General features: G+C 44.1%; 1 protein-coding gene across 1 annotated transcript in view; it reads left to right on the top strand.

Moving 5' to 3' along the window:
• NXPH2 (neurexophilin 2) overlaps positions 1-19,838 on the top strand; it is a 122,893-nt gene extending 103,055 nt beyond the window's left edge. The window contains exon 3 of the mRNA XM_073545567.1: positions 17,708-19,838. Within this exon, the coding sequence (XP_073401668.1) occupies positions 17,708-18,454 (747 nt within the window). The 3' untranslated portion in view covers positions 18,455-19,838. The remainder of the gene's footprint in view (positions 1-17,707) is intronic.
• Positions 19,839-23,951: the final 4,113 nt, after the last annotated feature.

The following is a 23,951-nucleotide window of genomic DNA, read 5'->3' as shown; positions in this document are numbered from 1 at the left end:
TATGTTGCAATTTACTCATTTATGATTTTGAGAAAACCCGTTAAAATGAAAGGGTCATCTTTAACATGCTAAAATTAAAGTGAGATCCTCCTCCAATTTCTACTGCTCCGCAGATTCAGGAACAGTTTTGCTTTTACTTCTGTTCTCCAAAGTTATGCCCCCCGTACTAAATATGCAGATTTTCCCTTCAACCAACTGGGCGTGTACTACAGGACTCCTCAGTGGTCATTTGCTCTTTCTCCTCTAATGCTGGTCAATTAAAACACGGCTGAGCCCATGAAGAAGTTCTGATGTATATTTGTACCACTTGGGGGCATAACTTTGAAACGGAAGGGCGCAGTAAAAAAATAAAGAGAAAAAAACTGTTCCAGAATTTGTGGAGGTGCTCAGCTTAAAGTAAAAAAAAAAAAAGCAAGATTTTTAAGTTTCGGGCGGGCTTTGTGCATAAACACAATAGCCAATCAGAACATACAGAGCTGCAGCTTAAAACAAGGAACAGGAGCAAAGCCGAACAACTCTGAACTAGAAGAAAAGTTGGTGACAAACTTTTTTTTTAGGGCTTCAATTGGTCACCGTCACCATACAGGTTGTGGTTGATATATCGAAAAAAAAATATTTATAAATACTGCAAAATGTTAATGACTAGAAAAAGAGAAAACTGACGACTTGGAGTTTAGGGGTGAAGTTCTTTTCACATTTGACTAAATCCAGTCTGAATCAATGGCCCATATTATTATTTATTATTATAGCGCCATTTATTCCATGGCGCTTTACATGTGAGGAGGGGTATACATAATACATACAAGTACAGTAATGTTAAACAATACAAGTCACGACTGGTACAGGAGGAGAAAGGACCCTGCCCGCGAGGGCTCACAATCTACAAGGGATGGGTGAGGATACAGTAGGCGAGAGTAAAGCTGGTCGTGCAGCGGTTTGGTGGATCGGTGGTTACTGCAGGTTGTAGGCTTGTCGGAAGAGTTAGGTCTTCAAGTTCTTTTTGAAGGTTTCCATATGATTTCAGTGTTTTTTTTTCCCCCACTTTTGACCAGACTGTTCACGAAAAGTTTTACCAGGAAAAGCAATTCCTCAGAGATAACGCAATGATAGATGCTTTGATTCTATCATCTTTCATAGCTTCCATGTCATTGTAAAATTGTATTGATTCGCGTTTCCTTGCAGGGTCAGGAAAGAGATGACTCCCGGGTAGACTGCATCACTAATCATTAGCAGCAATCTATTCTGCCGTCAGCAGATACTGTGATTCACTTTTGTCAGCAAGACAAGTAATACTATTAAATAAGTCCAGAGATGGAAGTTTCATTGGAGATTAATTTACAAGCACTAAATGTATTGGCTTGCCGGGCTCCATCACTCCAGGACTGATTTGCTGAAGCAACATGTCGTCTGAAATATATTGACTGCAAATGACAGAATTGGTAAAGTAATGTGATCGGGCAGTCGTAAAGCTGAAGGTGAACTGATTGTTTTGATGTTGGTGCCAATAAAGGTAAATTTGATTTCATCAGATTTTAGTTCAGTCGTGTTGCGACAATTCTTAAAAGGCAAAGTACAGGGAAAACTTTTAGTTGCCCGGACAATAACCCCATTCCTTCTAACTAGTTGGGATCCAGCAGGACAGTCCCTGATTTGGAGAGCGGTCTGGCTTTTGACTGTATTTGCATCCTTGGAATGGGGATATAGTTGAATCTACTGGTGGAGTGGGCAGCGTTGGCTTCCATCTCCACCTCCTGCTCACACCGAGTGGTCATCTGCTCCTCTCTTTGTAGGAATGTGGCTACGTTAGTAATTTTTTGGAGAGGCTTGTGGGGTGGAGTAGAGTATCACCATAGTAAGGGGAAAGGGAGACCGTGGGGCATCCTACTATGTGTAGAGGATGAGGGGCATCATACTGTGCGTAAGGTGACATTGTGATGGCCTCAATGTGTGTGGGGGCATCTTTATCGCATCATAGTGAGTGGGAGCCATAAAAGGGGTATTAAACGGCATGGGGGCGCAAAGGGGGCTTTACTAGGAATACTGCTTTTGTCTGGGTTCACAAAAATAAATTAGGTGGAGTTAAGGAACTGGTTTCGCTGAGAAAAAAAAAAAAAAAAAAAAAGTGTGCCACATTATTTGTCCCGATTTCTTGTCCGTCACAGTTTGGAGATATGAGTAATCCACCTCCTAGATGCCAACCTGTGTTATCGGTCAGGTTAATGCCTATAGGCATTTGGAATGATCCAGGCATCTTTTGTTATATAGCTTTGTACGGAGAGCACTGACACTAACAGCTGAAGTCTAGGGGCTTCTGAAGTCAGGTCCACCATCGTAAGCTAATCGATAGACAATACTAGACTTCCCATTTCACCATCCTTATGGTGGGCTTGGGCTTCAATACAGCAACCAATCTGAACAATGCCAAGCTGCAGCTTAAAACCTGGGTGAGGACTAGAGCAGCAACTTGACCTAATGGACAATGCAACAGTAGTTTGCCTCAGGGAAGGCCTAATAATAAGGAAAAACTAGAAATTAACTAGGAGACAGAATAAAACTACCACAAATGACCACAATTAGATACCGATGCACTGATTCTAGTGGTATGGACGATTCTGGAATAACCTGGGCACCTCTTGGTATATAGTTACATATATAAATAGTTGCCATATATCCATCAACCCAACTACTCATCCTTCATTTTATCCATCCATAATGAATTGAAATTTCCTAATTGGTTCTGATTGTGCTGAATTATCGGGACTTTACTATTCAGAACGTTTCAGCTCTAAAAGAATACACAAAGCAGAAAACAACGAGTCCTCCTGGATCTGGTAAATTATTTTTTAAAGAAGATAGTTTTTAGGAGATTCTAACTGTTCTACGTTAATATTGGCGAATCTTGCAGATTGCTTCCATTCCTGGCACCAAATTCACTCATTAAGAATCACATTTAGAAGATTACGACCACTATGCTTTCCATATCACTGCAACATACCGCGGGAAGCCTACAATCGTTTAACTTTCTGAATATCAAGTATTCCCCAAGCTTCCCACACTCTGCAGATAGGAAACGAGGCTGATTCCAGAGAGCGAGGCAGGGAACTATTGCTTTATTTCGTTTTTTAATCAGTTTGTGCTTTTTTTTGCATAGTCATCTCCAACATAACTTGTGTCGACAGATATAGGCAATACTTGCGACATTGTGATGCAGCATATATGAGGATCTTGTCCACTTCCAGTTTTGCCCGATAAGTGTTATGAATAGGTCACCGAGGAGGATGGCAGAAATAGGCGAGGCCACCAGGAAACCAGAAAGGTTGGTCACTTAGCGGATTGCAGACCCCTAGTCCTAACAACACAACTAACAGTAGCCGTGGAGCGTACCTACGATGCCCTGGACGCCTCGGCGCAGCCGGAGAACTAATTAAGCCTAAAGGTGAAATCTAAACTGCCCCAGAGTAGAACCCCAAAGCAATAGATAGTCCCCAAACATATTGTCGGTGAGACAAGATGAGGCACAAACGCAGGCAGAAAATAGACTGAGCAAATGATGGGGCTCAGACTGTCTGGATAGGATAGGAAAGGAAAGACAGTCTGCAATCACGCAAAAACCCTAAAAAATCCAACACGTCTGATGTACAAAAAACACTGAGGTCTCACGACCTCTCCCCCACTATATCAGCATTCTGGTGTGAACTGGCAGCAAAGCAAAAGAGACTAATATAACAGGGGAATGAACAAACTCACACAAACTGTAACATGGAGCGGGGTCCAGCACAGCCCCAGCAGGGAGCACGCTGAACCCTCACAGCAAAGCAGAAAGAGGCAAAACCAGATCAGAAGCAAAGGATTAGCAAATGAACGACTTAACTGAAAAATGCAGGATCAGGCAGGAGACAGCAGACCTCAAGATGCACAAGAAGAACTAATCACCAGCAACCACTGAGGGAAGCGTGCTCACTTATATACTACCAGTCAGTAACCCCTGATTTCCAATCATCGTCGTCAGGTGGCAGACTTTCATCCCGGCCAGTTCCACTACCTGCAGTAACTAGAGGTAGCCCCGACTCAGAAGTCAGATCCAGAGAATTCACAACAAATAAGCTTTTCAGTGCCGATCTTTGCAAGAATAGATCGGGACAGGAAGATAAATTGACTCGTGATGTCTTCTGCTTAGCTGGTTGTATGTAACCATTTGTGAGTGGAGCAGATCGCAGCTCTGAAGCGCGGAGGAGAGAAAGGGGTCTATTCTATGGCTGATTCGATCATAGGGGCATTATAGCTCTATACTTGTAGCTTTGTGACTGGCACTATTATATGGGTCTAGGAAAAGCTCTATTGTAGAGACAAAAAAGCTGGTACTTTTATTGGGCATTGTGATGGTCAAGAGTTAAAGGGGTAAAGTTTTCACCAAGTTGACGTATGGAGACTTATAGGACATGCAATGTTTGCATTCCCAGGGAAGCATTGTATGACGTCTAAGTCTTCTTACACCAACTTATTATTATAATAATTTTACTTCTATAGCGCCAACATATTCTGCAGCACTTTACATTTTAGAGGGGACTTCTACAGACAAGAGACATTACAAAGTAACAATAATCCCATAAATCAACAGATACCAAGAGGAATGAGGGCCCTGCTCGCAAGCTTACAGTCTATGAGGAAATAGGGAAGACGAAAGGTGGGTGGTTAACAATTGTTTTCGTTGTTCGGACCAGTCATAATGTAATAAATCGGGGGTTCATGTAATGCTGCATGATCCGGTTATCAGCCTGAATATGTAACAATACAGACAGCTATTAAATGCGTAAAGCATGTGAGCACATGATACGAGGAACCTGGTTATGGTAAAAATTTTGAATGGGCAACACAGGGATAGTTAGATAAATGTGTTGAGGCAGTAGGCCAGTCTGAAGAAATGCGTTTTTAGGGCACGCTTAAAACTGTGGGTATTGGGGATCAAGTTAATCCGGGTAGTGCATTCCAAAGAATTGGCGCAACACGTGAAAAGTCTTGGAGATGGGAGTGGGAGGTTCTGATTATTGAGGAGGTTAACCTCAGGTCATTAGAGTGCTTTGTGGGTGAGGGTAATAAGTTTATACTGGATTCTGGAGTGGATGGGTAGCCAGTGTAATGACTGGCACAAGGTAGAGGCATCGGTGTAACGATTGGTGAATATGATCCTGGCTGCAGCATTCAAGACAAGTTGGAGAGGGGAGAGTTTAGTAAGAGGGAGACCGATTAGTAGAGAGTTACAATAGTCCAGACGAGAATGAATAAGTGAAACAGTAAGAGTTTTTGCAGAGTTGAAAGTAACAAAAGGTCAAATTCTAGAAATGTTTTTTGAAATGCAGTTAACAAGAGAGGGAGCCAGTGATCGGATGTGGGGGGTGAATGAGAGATCTGAATCAAGTATGACCCCAAGACAGCGGGCATGTTGCTAGGGCATAATGGTAGAACCATACATGGAAATGGCAACGTCGAGCATAGGTAGGTTAGTAGAGGGAGGAAACACAAGGCGTTAAGTTTTTGACAGGTTCAGTTTCAGATATTGTGAGGACGTGATGTTGGAGACAGCGGTGAGACAATCACTGGTGTTTTCTAAAAAGGCAGATGTGATATCAGGAGAAGTGTATAATTGGATGTCATCAGCATAGAGATCGTACTGGAACCCAAATCTACTGATTGCTTGACCAATAGGGGAAGTATACAGAGAGAAGAGGAGGGGGCCTAGAACCGATCCTTGAGGAACCCCAACAGTAAATGGAAGATGAGAGGAGGAGGAACCGGCAAAAGATACAGTAAAGGAGTGGTCAGAGAGATAGGAGCAGAACCAGGAGAGAACGGTGTCCTTGAGGCCGATGGAATGGAGCATAGTGAGGAGGAGCTGATGTTCCACAGTGTCAAATGCTGCAGAGAGATCCAAGAGAATTAGCATGGAGTAGTGACCATTAGATTTAGCTGTTAGTAGATCATTAAAGATTTAGTGAGGGCAGTTTCAGTAGAGTGTAAAGAGCGGAAACTGAATTGAAGAGGGTCAAGAAGAGATCGCAAATAAGAAGGGAGTGGAACAGGCGTTCCAGGAGTTTAGAGATGAAGGGAAGAGTAGAGACAGGTCTATAGTCAGCACCACAGTTATGGTCGAGGGATGGTTTAAGTAATGGATGTATGATGGCATGCTTAAATGAGGAGGGAAAGATACTGGAAGAGAGAGAGAGGTTGAATATTTTTGTTAGGTGAGTGGTGACAGCAGGGGAAAGGGACTGGAGGAAATATGATGGAATGGGGTTACTGGTGCAAGTAGTCAGGCGAGAAGATGCAAAGAGCCTGATCACTTCTTCTTCTGTGACTGGTTCAAAACTTGACACTCTCCACATGGATAAGCTGTACCCCCAAGACTCCCTGTCAGAGGACTCTTATACAGCCAAATTAGATCTTATACTTTGCACTAATGATGGGTAAATACACCAAAATGTGAGTCTGCAAATGGAGGGTCTGGTTTGGGTTCTTATCCCAAGTTATCTAGCAAGGCCCTTTAAAGTGTCGATTTTGACTTTAGCTCCAATAGGTGGTCAGGAGTTTGAGATGAAAAAAAATCACTTCTGTGCAAATTAAATTTCTTTCAAATGTTTTGAGAAAATTGGATTTGATAGAAACCAATTTTTTTTGCGATTTGCATAACAGAAACATAGCAAATAAGAATCCAGACGGCTGACATTTTGCCAAATTTAAAAAAAAATTCTGGGTTGGGGTGGGAAATTTAAAAAAAAAAAATATAATCCCCTCGCATAGGCCTTCAGCTGTCCCACAGCTCAGCCCCGCTCCAGTCTGCTCTTGCCGGAATTCTTACATGATGTTCCAGCATCATTGGCGTTGGTTAAGTCCTACAATGTCAAGATGTCAGGAGTGGTGGTGGGAAGTCAATGTATCTCATGGGGACATGAGGCCTAGTGAGTGCTGGAGGATCCGAAGATGCTGGTTTAGTGCCAGACTGGAGAGGGGCTGTATAATGGACAGGCTATTGGCTGGTAAGGGGAGTAAAATTATTTGTATTTTTTACTTTTTTTTAATACTATGGGGTCTGGAGAGACCCCAACATATCATGAGGTGCAATATTAAATTTAATTTCCCAGAGAAATGTCAACAAATCTGCAAAACTTGAGTTTCAATAGATTTGCCCATCACTATCAGGAATATTCCCCGAGGTTTTCTCTGACAGGGTACACCTGTTAACGAAATGGTGTTCCTGGTTCTTATTGGAATGTGCACAATGTAGATTCAGACTGAAGGCAGCAAAACCATAGATGAGCACAAGAAGTAAAGAAACATGCAGGAAACAAACCAGAATGTGTATTAAATCTTAGATGGAAAGTACTAACCCCCTTTAATGCTAATGAGAAGTTTACGCTCCCTTGACTTTCTCTCAAGCAGCTCATTAAAAGGTTGTTGCCTATAATGGCTTCTACGAGTCCTGAAGGAGTTCCTGGAGGTTCTGATCACTTGTTAGCAGCTTTGTCTTAGAATCATAGAATTGTAGAGTTGGAAGGGACCTCCTGGTCCATCTGGTCCAACCCCCTGCTCAATGCAGGATTCGCTAAATCATCCCAGTCAGATGTCTGTCCAGCCTCTGTTTGAAGACTTCCATTGAAGGAGAACTCACCACTTCTCGTGGCAGCTTGTTCCACTCATTGATCACTCTAACTGTCAAAAAGTTTTTTCTAATATCTAATCTGTGTCTCCTCCCATTCAGTTTCATCCCATTGCTTCTAGTCTTTCCTTGTGCAAATGAGAATAAAGTTGATCCTTCTACAATGTGACAGCCCTTTAGATATTTGTAGACAGCTATTAAGTCTCCTCTCAGTCTTCTCTTTTGCAAACTAAACAATCCCAAATCCTGCAACCTTTCCTCATAAGACAGGGTTTGCAGACCGGTCACCATTCTGGTTGCTCTTTTCTGAACTTGCTCCAGTTTGTTGATGTCTTTTTTAAAATGTGGCGCCCAAAACTGGACACAATATTCCAGATGAGGTCTGACCAAAGAAGAGTAGAGGGAAATAATGACTTCACGTGATCTAGACTGTATGCTTCTGTTAATACATCCTAGAATTGCATTTGCCTTTTTTGCTGCTGCATCACACTGTTGACTCATATTCAGTCTGTGATCTATTAGTATACCCAAGTCTTTTTCACATGTGCTGTCACTTAGCCCTATTCCTCCCATTCTGTATATCCTTTTTTAATTTTTATTGCCCAGATGTAGTACTTTGCATTTTTCCCTGTTAAATACCATTCTTGTTAGTTGCTGCCCACTTCTCCAGTTTATTTATATCTATATCCTCCCTCTGCATCCATTTTTTCCCAAACCACCTCACTTGGGTGATTGTGGAGGCCATGTCAAGTGATAAAGCTTATTTTGGCTTGGTCATACAGCCCTTACATTGAGGGAAATGTGTTTTGGGTCATAGTCCAGTTACATCACAAACGATTATCCATTAAGAGTTGACCAGATGTATGGCGGTGGCTGCAGAATGCAGTGGTGTCCATGATAAGGGTGCCTTGAATTTGGAATAAAACACAAACTGTGTCACCAGCAAAGCCCCACTACCACCTCACACCATCACACTTCCTCTCCATGTTTTACTGTGGGCATCACATATGTAGAAACCATCTGCTCACCTTTTCTGTGTCTCATTGGTTGGTACCAAAAATACCAAATTTGAACTCATCAGACCACAGTACAGATTCCACCCATTCAATCAGTCTCTTCTGGACAGGAGATGTTGAAAAGTGTTTGTAGCTTGGGGTCTGTGCATTATTTATGAGGGCTGTTATCTGAAGTGCTGTCAATTTGCAGTTTCTAAGACTTGTAACTCTGATGAACTTATCCTCTGTTGGAGAGGAAATTCTTCGTCTTCCTTTTTGGAGCATGCCTCATGAGAGCGAGTTTCACCACTGCGGACTGACCATCATATCTTAAAGTAATGATGGAACGTTGTTCCCCTTTACTTAGTTGAGTGTTTCTTGTTGTATTCTGGATAAAGAACAGCTCTGGAATAGGACAGGGCTGAGCCTTGTATGAAACTGTGCAACCATCAGATGTGTTTTGAAGTGCCAATGTAAGTACAATCACTTTCTGAAGAACGGTGGTTTCACAAATGAACTCTTGATGCAGCATACCCGTTTATGGGAAGACATTTCAGGTGACGACATGATGGAGGTGCTTGAGAGAGTGTCAAGGGGGTGTAAAGCGGTCATCAGAATAAAAAGGAGGGCAGTGCGAGGAATCTAAAGTGTAACACATTCAGATTTGTTTAACATGTCTTTACTTCTTGTTTCCATACCGGTTTCTTCATAATTTTGCTGCCTTCAGTCCATTTAAAATGTGCTAAAATGTGCACATTCCAATAAGAACAAGAAAAACTATTGCATTAACAGGGGTGTCCAAACTTTTGACTAGTACTGTATGATGCAGTATAAGTCCTATCAGGCTAAGAGAGGAAGGGGTGTGTCTTAGAATTCCTAATGGCCAGCCTTCTCTCAGATTGTGCTATGAACAAACAAGTGCTGTTAGGAAGTCAAAGACACAACCCTTCCTCTCTTGCTGACAGGACCAGCAGAGACCTCACCATCAGAGGTAGTCCTACCAGAGAGCAGTGATAAGATAAGGGGTGTGTCTTAGACTTCCTATCACTGCTCTCTGGTAGGACTACCTCTGATGGTGAGGTCTGTGCTGGTCCTGTCAGAGCAAGAGAGGAAGGGGTGTGTATTTGACTTCCTACCAGCACATGTTCATAGCACAGTCTGAGACAAGGCTGGCCATCAGGACGTCTCAGACACACCCTTCATCTTATTACTGCTCTCTGACAGGACTACCTCTGATGGTGAGGTCTGCGCTGGTCCTATCAGAGTACAGTAAGGGAAGAATGGGTGTGCCTTAGGCTTTCTAACAGCAACCAATTCTCAGATATCAATGGCTATTGGTGAGGCGGAAAATAGGTATTAGACCTACCGATAATGATGTTTCCAGGAGTCCATCCTGACAGCACCATGGAGGATGTCCTCCTCCTCCTTACAGGGACAGGAAAAGCACACAAGTGGTTAAAAGGTTCCGTCCCACCCCATTTCCCTTAGTGATTTAACAAGTACCACCGCGTGGATAATGCACGTAAAATTTTAATGATACAATCATATTACAATATATGACATAACATAACCTAACCTAACAAACAGGGAGGGAACTACCTGTGATGTCAGGATGGACTCCTGGAAACATCAGTACCGGTAGGTCTAATACTAGAGTTGAGCGACTTTGGTCGGATCGGGTTTCGTGAAACCCGAATGAAACAAAATAAGTTTCAGATGAAACTCGTCCGACTAGAGCAAAAAAAGTCGGAGTTTCGTCCGACTTTTATTTCCCATTGACTTGCATTGGGGTCGGGTTTCGGACGAAACTCCGACTTTGTTTTGCTCTAGTCGGACGAGTTTCATCTGAAACTTATTTTGTTTCATTCGGGTTTCACGAAACCCGATCCGACCAAAGTCGCTCAACTCTATCTAATACCTATTTTCCAGGACATCCCCCTGACAGCACCATGGAGAGTACCAAAGCACCTCCCTAGGGTGGGACTACCGCCTGGAGAACCTTTCTTCCAAATGCGGTTTGCTGACTAGCCAGCACATCAAGCTTGTAGTGCTTGCAGAAAGTATTAAGTCTGGCCCAGGTTGCTGCTGTACAGATTTATCAACTGAGGCTCCCGCCCGTTCAGTCCACGAGGCCGATACTGCCCTTGTAGAGTGGGCCATTGATCTATCTGGCGGGTCTGCGCCTTCAGCCTGGTAGGCGCCTGAGATTACTGAGGTAATTCATCTGGCGATGGTTGCCTTTGGGGGTAAAAATAAGGGGAAAAAAGCCCCTAAGAGGACAAATAGATTTTGGTCAATACACCAACTGTTGGTGACCTCTAAATAGTCAATAACCGCGCGTCTCACGTCCAGTGAACGAAGACGCTGCTCCTTCTCATTACGGGGATTGTCACAGAAGGATGGTAACGCTATCTCCTGGTTTATATTTTAACAAGAGGCTACTTTTGGGATAAAAGCAGGATCTAATCTCAAGATTATACGGTCTTCTCTGATCTGGAGATATGGGTCTCTAGTGGACAGGGCCTGGATTTCCCCTATTCTCTTGGCCGTGGTAATGGCTACAAGGAAGGCCATTCCGCGAGTGACAGTTGAGATGGTCATTTCCTCACTGGGGACGTAGGGATCCCTACATAGGAATCTGAGTACCAGGCCAAGGTCCCAAGGTGGGGTGAGCTGCCTAATCGTGGGGCGAAGATGCTGCATGGCCTTTACGAATCTTACTACCCAGGGAGGAGAAGCTAACGGGTAATCAAAATAGGAGCTTAAGGCCAAAATCTGGACTTTTAAAGTGTTGGGCTTAAGACCTTTATTAAACCCTGACTGTAAGAAGTTTAGGATACTAGGGAGGTCAGGGGTACCCGCCGTGAGGTCGGACCTGCCACCGTCCAGACAGAATCTCTTCCAAATCTTCCGGTATATTGCGGACGTAACCGGCTTCCTGCTGGCCTGTAGGGTAGATATGACCTGATCTGATAAGCCCTTTGCCTTCAGGATGTTCCTTTCGGGATCCAAGCCGAGAGGTGAAGTCTTGCTGGATTCGGGTGGTGGATCGGGCCCTGGTGGATGAGGTCTTTCTTCAGAGGTAGTTCGACCGGACTTCCCACTGCCATAGCTCCTAGTAGGGGAAACAAGCTTCTCCTTGGCCAGTATGGAACCACCATTATCACCTTTGCGCGGTCCTCACGGATCTTCCTTAGTACCGCCGGTATAAGCGCTAGTGGTGGGAAGTTGGAACGCGTAAGAGAGGGGTTCTTCCCAGGTCTGGCTCAGGGCGTCTACGCTCTCAGGGTGGTCTGCCGGGTTCAGGGTATAAAATCTGGAGACCTTTGCGTTTCTTCGATTTGTGAACAGATCTATACTGGGGTCCCCCAACGCTGACACAGTTGATGAAAAATCTCTCCGTCCAGTTCCCACTCTGTCGAGTAGACCTGTTGTCTGCTTAGGTAGTCTGCTACCGCGTTCTGGGACCCCTCTAGGTGGGCTGCTGTTACTGAGAGGACTGTTCTTTCTGCCCAGGAGAATATTCTTCCTGCTAGAGCCTGGAGCGGTTGGTGCCTGGGCCCTCCTTGGTGCTTCAGGAATGACACTGCTGTTATGTTGTCGGATAATACTCGGATGTGTCGATTCTTCAGGATCGGTCGGTTCCGCCGCAGAGCTTGCCAGACCGCGTAGAGCTCCCTGTAGTTGGAGGATTCGTTTCCGATTTCTGCCAGCCATTTCCCCTGGAAGATCTTCCCTTTTACGTGGGCTCCCCATCCCCACGTACTGGCGTCTGTGGTGAGTACCACGTATGGAGAGGTTGTCCATAATACGCCCACCTGGAGATTTCTGGCCTGTGTCCACCACCGTAGTGATTCCTTCACTAGTCCTGACAGCCTTATGGGTCTGTCGAGTGAAGACCGACTTCTGTCCCATACTGCGAGGATCTGCTTTTGTAATGGTCTCGAGTGGAACTGTGCCCATCTGACACACGGAATGCAAGCCGTCATTAAACCCAGAACCTCCATTACCACTCTTATGGAGGAGCGATGCTTTAAGAGGTCCCTGGCTCTGTCCTGAATAGTCTTCTGCTTGCCTCTTGGTAGCAGGGATATCCTGTCTTGTAAGTCTAAGAGAACCCCAAGGAAGACCTTCCTGCACTCCGGTCTGAGGTCTGACTTCTGCCAGTTGATCACCCAGCCGAGGAACCCCTTTAGAGTAGTTGCTCGGTCCCTGTCTCGGATGAGCGCTTCTTCAGATCCTGCCACCAGGAGGAAGTCGTCTAAGTACAGTATGATGATGATACCTTGACTTCTCAGGAAGGCCACTACCTCCGCTACCAGCTTTGTGAAGATTCGGGTGGCTGAAGCCAGTCCAAATGGAAGGCATTGGAACTGGAAGCTGCAGGTCCGGGTTGGTAATCTGACTGCAAATCTTAGTAGATTTTGGGATGAGGGATGGATAGGGACCTGATAGTATGCACTCTTCAGGTCGAGGGTGCACATGACAGCGTCCCTGTCTATTAGCTGTATTGCGGACTGAATAGATTCCATCCAAAACCGCTTGTACCTGACCCAGGCATTCAGAGGCTTTAAATTTATAATAGTCCGGGCCTCGCCGGATGGCTTTGCAATGGAGAACAGGGAGGAGTAGTGTCCCTTTCCCCTTTCTGACAGAGGAAACCAGTACTATAACCTCTGACCTGATCATGTCTTGTATATCTGCCAACATTGCGGAGTCCGCCGGTACTACAGTGGGGGCAATATATCTGCCGGGGGGAGGTGAGTAGAGCTCTATACTGTAGCCCTCCGTGATGGTTCTGAGGACCCACCGACTGTGGGTGACTCAGGACCCATTTGTTGCGAAGCGGCGAAGTCTTCCCCCAATACCTATGGCATCATTGCCTCCTAGACCTGGTGGTTGATGAAAAAGGGAGCTTTTGCTTCTCCCACCCTGGCCATGGGGGCTTCTGTATGAGCCTCTATTGGACCTGACCTGGGCCCTAGAGTTGGTCTGTCTCCTATAGAAGGGGCCTCTTCGAAAAGGCTGGGGTCGCTTAGGTTTTTCTTCCGGGAAACCTTTATTTTTGTCGGACACTAGCTCTAAGATATTATCCAGGGCTGGTCCGAATACTCTTAAGCCTGAGAAGGGAATGGAGCAGAACTTCGCTTTAGAAGCATTATCTCCTGACCAAGATTTAAGCCAGACTGCTCTCCGGGCCACATTAGAAAGGGAGCTGTTTCTGGCTGCAAATTTCACAGATTCGGCAGACGTATCTGATAGAAACGCTGTGGCCGACTTCATGAGGGGAAGGGAAGCTAAGATCTCGGACATAGGAGTCTTGTTGGTAAGGTGTTCCTCCAACGCCCCATCCACAAAAACATAGATCTGGCCACCGAGGTGGCTGCTATGTTAGCCCTGATAAGGGCCACCGAAGTCTCCCAAGTTCTTTTTAACAGAACGGCCGCCTTTCTGTCCATCGGGTCCCGGAGACTTGATGAATCCTCGAACGGGATGGCGGTCTTTTTGGTGACCTTGGCAACAGGAACGTCGATCTTCGGGACTTCCTCCCATGATCGTGTTTCCTCAGGATCGAAAGGCAGTCAACCTTTAAAGTCACGGGATAGTACAAGTCAGCGTTCCGCCTTCTTCCACTCCTCGCGGACCATTGTCTTGATGTATTCACTTACAGGGAACACTATCTGCATTCGAGACATGAGTCCTCCAAACATCAGGTTCTGTCTAGACTGCGGCTTAGAAACTTCCTCAATCTGCATGGTGTTCCTCACCACCTGGACCAATTCGTCCGTGTCCTCTTGTCTGAACAGGTATTTCCTGCCTTGATCCTGCTTATCCGCGGGGATCTCTCCTTCCTCCTCTGGATCCGAGTCCCGGAAGTCCGACCCCTCATCGGAGCTTGGATCGGATAACTCTGCTTTCCACCTTGGACGCTTTCGGCTTGGCCCTGGACTGGGGGACTGCCGCTGTGCAAAGCTGACTCTAGAGGCCTGAACTTCCTCCCGTATCAGAGATGTCATCTCGGATAGAAGGGACCGCTGCTCATCTGCTATCACCTGTGACGTGCAGGGCCCACAGAGGGTTTTGGTATGGGTGTCTGGCAGCTTTACCCTGCATACTGGGCATCTGACCAACTTAGATGTGGCCTTGGCCGGGTCTTTAGCCACTGGCGGGGGGGGGGGCTGCTGGGGTTCCCTTATCCTCTGACAAAGGATAGGGTAGTCAGGCCCTTGTCCTGGGCTGCGGAGGAGGGTATGGGAAGGGTGATTTGCGCCAGGTGCACTTACCCCTCCATTCGCCGGTTCAGTATCCATCCTGTTGTCTGCGCTTCCAGAGAGACGCCGGGCTCCTGGAGTGCGCGCCAAGATTCAAAATCAGCGCGTGACGTCACCGGAAGTGACGCACATCCTTCCGCGGTAGGCCGGGAATCGCTCCTGCCACTTCCGCCTAGCCGGCGCTAGCCCCACCTCTTCCTGATGCCGGCGCCCGCCCGACCAGCTGCCTGCGGTGGTCCGGCCCTCGCCACCATGGCGGTCACAACTAGAGCCAAAAGCCTCCCATCGGGAGGAGCGACTCCCTCCAGAAGCATCGTCCTGCTCCTGGCCTTTGGGGCAGAGGGACTCCCCACGGGAGAGTTTCGGCCCTGGGCATCTTCACAGGGGAAAGGATTGGACTAGCTGCTCGATCCCCCTGGGCCCGGTAAGCACTGCCTGCGCTTCCTCTCGTGTGTCCCTCCATGCAGGGACAGGAAAACACTGAGGGAAATGGGGTGGGACGGAACCTTTTAACCTCTCGTGTGCTTTTCCTGTCCCTGTAAGGAGGAGGAGGACGTCCTCCATGGTGCTGTCAGGGGGACGTCCTGGAAAAAGGGGTTCCAGAGAAGGATAAGGTGAGGCAGGAAAGGTTATAAAAGCCTAGCAGCATGTACAACGGCCATACATGTCCCATTTTACATACGTTCCAGTTTTTACTGTACAGTCACTGTAGTGTTTGCCATATAGTGCACGAATAATACAGCCACAGTGTCCATACAACACTGCTATAAAGGTGTAAAAAGAAGCACAACTGTTCAATCAATGAACTCTGAAGTGCATCCCCAGTATTACCAGATGTTTGGGTACCTGGTGTTGAATTGGGGGTATAATTAGGTGCATAAATAGTGGGTGCAGGGTGTGACCCACGAGTTAGACATTCCACATTGCGGCACTCAAGCGTCAAGTTATGGGTGGGAGTTTTGGGTGCTAAGGTTATCCGGGGGTCAATGGTAGCATGGTTAGAAGCAGGTATGGGGCAGTTTTATTTTTGGTTTCTGAGGTCTATTTAATGGGAAATTTTTTTCTTTTTCTTCAGCCTTGCTGAACGCATACGGTACTATGGGGGTGTTCGCGGCACCACACAATACATCACACAATGAGCTTTTGCTGCTCGGTCATTAGTCAGAAAATTAAAAATCAATATAGACACAAGTCTCATAAAAAAAAAAAAAAGAAAAGAAAAAAGCTTGACCGGCCCTGATGGGTATTGTTAAACCAGTCTGCCTTCTCCAACAAAGGAATGTCAATTCCCTCCTCTAATTGATGTAAAACACATTCATGTTATTAATCTTGCAGGACGGCACATCGGAGCGACAATAATATCACTGAATCTCGTGGCCACAGATGCTTTTGTGAAATTCATAAGCTGAGCCAAGACACAAATTACTCAAGTTTTGATAAATGCTCTCAGATCTGTGCGCTTGGACAGATTAAGTGCGGTGATTTTTCTTTTGAAAGTGAATTTTTTCTTAATTCTCTTGTAGTTTAGTATTAAAAAGGGCTTGAAAAAAAAAAAAAAAAAAACGTAGTCAGGTAGGGGAGGGGGCTTTCACCTGAGTAAGGGGCTTTAGAGATGCATTATATTATGTGAAAGGGGTCCCTGAAGGGAGATGCACACTGAGAAATAGGCAATAATACTTCTATAATAACCCGGTCTGAGGCACAAGGTTCTCTTTGATGAACAAAGACAAAGTGGCCATTTTTATTAATATACAAAAAAGTAATAAACAAAAAAATTAATATAAAACAAATGCCTCCAATGTGAGGGACGCTAGTTGCTATGCATCCCATTAAGCATTCACTATAGGTAAGTAGGCTACAGAGGAATCACTTATTGCAAAATACAGGTAAATGAGGCAAAATGTTCATGTCCTGCGATATTTTGCCAAAATGGGATGACACAAAACACAGAATATACAGTAACCTATGGCTGCCGTTTTTTGGCTCAAGGTTAAAGGAGGTTGGGTTTTTATAAAGCGGGGAATTTTCCCAACGATGATAGTGAACAAGTCGTAACCCTAAACAGGCTCATTAGGGTCTGAAACCTCAGTCCAAGTTGTCAGACCACACAAATTGCCAAGGGTGCCTAAACTTTTGAACCGGCAAATTTTCCTTCATGTTGTTTTTTTGAAGTGTGAACTATTTTTTTTTTTGCCTAAAATACAAAAGATCTTTTAGAGCTTTTCATCTTCAACTTGCTCAACTGTTTACAATAAGAGTCATTTTGACCAGGGGTGGCCAAACTTTTACATACCACTGTCCATCCGGTATAAGTTCTATCCATCCTGTGATTTCTAGAATCTCACAACTTTTTTTTTTCTTGGTGTTGCAATTTCATTGTTGAGTAATTTATATATGTGTAGAGCTGGTATGACACAAGCAGACACTACTAGTGATGAGCGAGTATACTCGTTGCTCGGGTTTTTCTGAGGATGCTCGGGTGTCCTCTGAGTATTTTGGCAAGCTCGGAGATTTAGTTTTCGTCGTCTCAGCTGCATGATTTGCGGCTGCTGGACAGGCTGAATACATGTAGAGATTCCCTAACAAACAGGCATTCCTCACACGTATTCAGCCGCAAATCATGCAGCTGAGACGACGAAAACTAAATCTCCGAGCACGCCAAAATACTCGGAGGACACCCGAGCAACGAGCATACTCGCTCATCACTAGGAACTACATCAAGAAGTTCCTGTTGTTTATAAAATTTCCCGTAATTAATTTAAAATTTTTCTTTTCTTTCTTTGCAACAGATTTTATGTGATAAGCAAATTCCCCGTGCCACAAACGCCCTAAAGTGGGACGACAAGGACACCTCCGAGAACTTGTTGAGCAACGTTGTCCACTCCTCCCGGCTCCACAGTCCTCTCCGTCTCTTTGTCAAGCAGTCAGCACTTCAAAGACAAGCCCAGCTTTCTTATTTCGACACCACAGAACACTTCTGGAACTGGCTGTCCAATGTTACTCACACTCAAGAGTCTTTGGTACGAACTAAACGTCGGCCCATAGTAAAAACGGGCAAATTCAAGAAGATGTTTGGCTGGGGAGATTTTCATTCAAATATTAAAACGGTCAAGTTGAACCTTCTCATCACGGGGAAAATCGTGGATCACGGAAATGGAACGTTCAGCGTTTATTTTCGCCATAACTCGACGGGACTTGGGAACGTTTCGGTGAGTCTCGTTCCTCCTTCCAAGGTGGTGGAGTTCGAAACTTCTTCTGCTCAGTCAACTCTGGAGAACAAGGATTCCAAGTCCTTTAACTGTAGGATTGAGTACGAGAAAACGGACCGGGCAAAGAAAACCGCTTTGTGCAACTTTGACCCCTCTAAGATCTGTTACCAAGAACAAACCCAGAGCCACGTCTCCTGGCTGTGCTCAAAGCCCTTCAAGGTCATTTGCATTTATATCGCTTTTTTCAGCATAGACTATAAACTTGTACAGAAAGTTTGCCCAGATTACAATTACCACAGTGAGACGCCATATTTGTCCTCCGGATGATCCGTGGCTATCCTTTACCCTGCAGTGCCCTATGAGCGATGGTCAGAGAAGACCTTCTAATGAAGATACCTTGTGTTTCTTGAACGGGCAATGTTCCTTGATCAGGTGGATCGAAAAAAAAATTATTGTTAACAGTGATTAGACTAAATATATTTCGAATCGTTTCTGTAATAAAAAAAAAAAAAAAAAAATATAGGGAATAAATGCTACAAAGGGAGCGCATCAATATTATCAGTATTGTGAGGATTCTGTATGATAAAACGTGTGACCTACTGATGCAATATGTAGTGACACCCTTGGGCTACGTTCACACGTTGCTGTTTTTGCCATGATTGCGGTAGAACCGTAATCGTGCAAAAAAGAAAAAAAGCAACGAGTGAATGCGGCTTTAATGGAATCTGTGAGCTTTTGCTTTTGATGTTTGGGCTAAAACCCTGAAATCAGCTATGTATCCCTTACTGGACTGCTTGGTGCCGTTTTGATAAAAATCCCTGTTTTCTCTGCTGTAGATGTAGCAGTGCTATAATGCCAAGCTGTGTTTAAACCCCACCCACACTACTGATTGGCAGCTTGCTGACAGTGTACATAGGGAACTGCCAATCAGTGGTGTGGGGGCAAGGATACACAGATTAGCTGGACTGCCAGCCATGAGAAACCTAGTCCTGCAGTGATAATCTCTTGCTAATAAAACACTGATTGTATCGAAACTACTACAAGCTGCTGAGCAAGTGACATCCCTGGAATCAGGGTCTGTGCCCCTACATTATGCGGCTCTCGGATTAAATAGCAAAAACTTGCTAACAGATTCTTTTTATAGGAATTCCCTGGTGCAGTAGCTTTACTAGACAGATACTATTAGCAATTGCATATGGTTGACAAGTGACAATAAAGTGGTATTTGTGGGGCTCGGAGGGTTTTCTGGACTGCCCCCTAATCATTCTCTAGAAGAACAGATCTGCCTGAAATACATTTTTTTTTTTTTTTACATGGAATATCAGATTGAAGGCAACTGCACAGAACATGAAGATGAAAGCGACTAAGTTCAGCGTGGCTTTAGGGCAGCAGATTGATACTGTGGAACCTTTAACGTCCTGATAAATTCCCTTTTGTGCTATATAAATAACAGCTCATGTTTGAAATGAATGGTTTGTTTTATTTTTATATATTTTGTGTTTGGGGATAGAATTAGAGCGAAATTACTATATAACAAAGTATCATTATGCATGGTAATAAACAGTTCGTTCGCAGCCATGTCAACAATTCACTCCGATCTGAAGGTCAGTACTGAATTGTGCAGATCCCGCTGGGAGCATCAGACCTACAAACAGTTATAGGATTTAATTCATTAAATTTGAGACTAATACAAACCTATTTATCAACTAAACGGATTTATTTTTTTTTCCTGACCATTGCACAGTTTGTTTCCATGAATTGGATTCTGTCATTAATCTTAAGTTCCAGATCTAGCGTGTTTTGTATACGGTATTTTTATATATATATATATATATATATATATATATATATATATATATTACAGTGAGAATTTATTGTAATTTTATTGCAATAGCTGTTTGCAATATTCATTTTCAGGTTGCTTGGAGTTTTAGATTTTTCTCTTGTAGGAGTGTCCCTCCCAGTAATATAGGCTGAATATGTGTCTATCGTAGTAGTACTATAGGCTGGATGGAAGGGCTCTGAATCTCCTAATAATATAGGCGGAATGTAAGGTGGGTGTATCCAGCCTATTGCGATCATTATCTCAAATCAGCACACCCATCTCGCAGTTATTTGCTTGCCTACTTATCTATAACATATCACTGCCATCTTGGAGACAGCACATGCTTTCTCCCCTCTCTCCACATGGAAATCTGCATGCAATCTCCTCTCACTTCCTGCTACCATCTCCTACTGAGCGAAAGCAGAAAGCGCTCATAACATTTTTACTGAGCCCTCCACCAGATAAGGGACTTACACAATCATAGAACATGCATAAAAATCAGTACGGACGACATTGGGAACAGGAGAAAGCTACTCTACCGATAAAGAGAATTTAGAAACTGTACCACCTCTCGTAGCCTGGCTGGTAGACACTTACTAAATCCTATATATTGCCAATTCACTGCTGTAAATTTGATTATGCTGACTGTCCCAATTATAAAGGGTCATTAAAATTTCTTATAAACAGAAGAAAAATAAAACCTGCCACACTTTTAGCCTTTCAGAAAGCCAACAAAAACTATTTTTGTGCAAAGGACCAAATTCTATACAAATCCTGCGACCATTTATGAAGATAATTGAAAGGACGACTTTCATCAATGTTTAATGAGCGGTTAATGCCAACTCATTATTTTGGTACAGTTAGTTTGACATCTTGCTTTATGTCCTGCACAGATTTAAGCCCTGCGGGCAGTTTTATGGGTTAGACGAGTCCATAATGTGACATGTGCACATGGTTGCCAGCGCGGCTGAAATATGAATGACTTTACACACAGCGTAAGAAACACGAGGAGTCGCTGCTACAGAACGGGTATCAGAGGTTATGCCGGGATCACGACCTGGAGGAAACATCATATCCTTGTAACAACTGGATATTGGACCATTCTGGACACACTACATCTACTGCATCCAATAGGATTTTCCCGTCGGCTCCTTCACCTCTCACTTTTGCTGCTTCAGAACCTCGAAATTCTACATGGAGTTAAATGGTCACTTGCTTCAGCAAACTTTGCATAAAAGTTAAAAGAAGCCTCATAATGTATCTTATCAGGTGAATATGCAGCCTTCTCCACTTAAAAGCCAATACCTCATCATTAACTCTTAAAATATAGCTACCAACTCGGCCAGAACAAGACAGACTTCCAGCTCAAGTCTATGGAGAGTGTGGTGGTGAGATGAGGAACAGGAAAGAGATGGGGCAAAAAAAAAAAAAAACACATTGTCCTGCTTTTTTCTAATAAGGTTTTTTAAATCCCCCATGGAGCTGGATTCACAGCTACTCTGGCGCTGTACGACATCATCCGCGTTGCTCCACTTTCTGAACATGCGCTACATGGAGACAAAAGAGCAGGACTCGCTTTTCTCTGTGTGTGCTGTGCTGAAAATTAAAGAAAGTCTGCAGAGAGGAAAACTGGTGAAGTATACAAGTTATGGAAAGTCCAGAAATGTTCACACATATTACAACATATTTAGAAAGGTTACTTGAAAGGAGAGTACACATCACGTCTTCTTGCAGCCACCACTCAAGGACACGTCACAATTTACGGCTCCTGGACTCAAACTGATGAAGATAAATTATTTAGGTTGGGCTAAAAACAATTTGCATTAAAGTGAATAATTTGACTAAGGTATATATTTTTAATTTTTTAAGGACAAGAAAGAAAACCAACACTAGAACGCACAGATATTTTCACCCTGACATTTAAGGGGGAATTTCCTTAGGGTACGTGCACACGCTGCGGATTCCGCTGCGGATTAATCCGCACGGATTTTGCAAAAACCGCAGATAATCCGCAGGTCCAAAGACCTGCGGATTATCTGCGGTTTTGTCCTGCGGATTCACTCTCTCCACAATGGTGGAGATAGGAACCCGCAGCGGTTTCCGCAGAAAGAATTGACATGCAATTCTTTCTGCAGATTCAAAACCGCAGCAAATCCGCGCGGATTTTTCCGCAGCGTCGGCACAGCGGTTTTTATTTCCCATTCATTAGAATGGTACTGTACACCGCAGCTAAAGCTGCTGCGGGTCCGCAGCGGCCAAAACCGCTGCGGAAACGCAGCGGAAGCCGCAGCGTGTGCACGTACCCTTAAGGCACTCCACTGTTTTTACTTCGGTCTTTTGGAGTGTGGGTCAAAAAAAAAAAAAAAAAAAAAAAAAAACACACACCACACACGCAAACACTATGGACACTCTTAAATTATTCATATCTTTGGTAGGATACTAAGGAAGCAGGACCTGTGAGCTACATAGGAAAAGTCAGATCGTGTTCACACAGTGCAGTTTTTGGTTTTTCTTTTTATCAAAAACCCACAGTAGAAAAGTAAAAAAGAAAAAAAATTCAGTGTCTCTTTTGATCCCTTCTGCCCGTATTTGTTTCTTGTTCTTCAACTTCTACTATCGGAGACAATGATGCAAGTTTCAGGCTTACATCCAAATTCATCCTGGCTGCAGTAACACCTATTGTTTTGAACCCACCGTGCGGCAAACACGATCTTAATCCTATAATTATGCATCATACAGAACACTTCAGCATCAATATAATACAAGTATTCTATTAAATGTTCCAGGTTTCATTACTGGGCGGAAAGGTCTATAGGGCCGATACCGCGCTCCAGTGCCGCTAGAGTCCTAATCCTGTGGATGGCAATTAACAAATTTTTGACACTTTAGCTACGGTCTTTTGCAGAGGGCTCATTTCTGTATAGATATGAGAGGTTAGACCATCAAGTGTTAAGAGTAAGATCCCTGCAATACTAAAACTTAGAACAAGTCCAGGACAGAAAGAAGTGTCTCTGTCTGAAGCCATTGTCCCTTGAAAAAAAAAACAAAAAAAAAACAAAACACCACAGAGACAAAAACACATCCCTCCCATATCCAAATGAGAGAATCCACAGTGGCGCACTCTCGCTCCCAGCGTAAGCGGTCACCTCAGACCACAGCTTGTGCTCATGAGCAAATGTTGCACAGATGGATTCCTTCATCTTCGGACGGGTGAGGGATAGGAGTTTTTTTTTTTGCTTATAGGAGACAATAGCTTCAGGGGATTAGGTATTAAAGGGAGAGTAATATGTTCATTTTATTCTTCATTTTACTCTCGATGTACACAGTGGGGGCTGAATACATCTCTCAACATTGTCCCCTGCTCGCAATGATCGCAGGCAACAATGATGTGAGCTGTCTTCAGCAGCCGACACCTAAGAACAGCGCTAACTGTGCCGGCTTTTCTCAGGCACCGATACGGCACACAATTGCCACATGTATGAAAACACACAGACATCTCCGGTACAGGTTTTTCCAGTAATGGAAATATCAGGATGCATGAAGGCCTTAACATGTGTTAATCCAAAATCAACCCTAAAAGTGACAATTAGGAGGCGTCCATAGATGTCCGAAATCAGTAAAATTCCACCATGCGTGGCTCCAAAAAAATTAGCTAAAAGGCATCTTAAAAAAAAAAAAAAAAAATAATCACTCAGTCATCATCCCCAGCTGAAATTCCTAATAAATTTTAGTTTGCGATTTTCATCTATTCCAGACACAATAAACTGGTCCCTTAGAAGACAAGAGTTGTCAGCTCTTGCGAGATCCAGCGTCCACCTCTTTGGCACAGAGCTTTAGAACAATAGATCATACGTAATTTTGTAAAATGTGCGACAATGTTAATTAACACTCAGGTGGTTTCAATTATCTGGTGACAGTCTCATAAAAGCCGCTGATCCTCATTTCTGGTGGTAAACACATTCTGTAATATCGCGGGCAAATGAAATCCAATTTGTTTTT

The sequence above is a fragment of the Dendrobates tinctorius genome, unplaced genomic scaffold (assembly GCF_039654945.1).
Source record: "Dendrobates tinctorius isolate UK_male_01 unplaced genomic scaffold, ASM3965494v1 ptg000143l, whole genome shotgun sequence".
NCBI classification, from domain to species: Eukaryota; Metazoa; Chordata; class Amphibia; order Anura; family Dendrobatidae; genus Dendrobates; species Dendrobates tinctorius.
The sequence above is the reverse complement of the archived record's forward strand: the minus strand, read 5'-3'. Positions and strand labels throughout refer to the sequence as shown.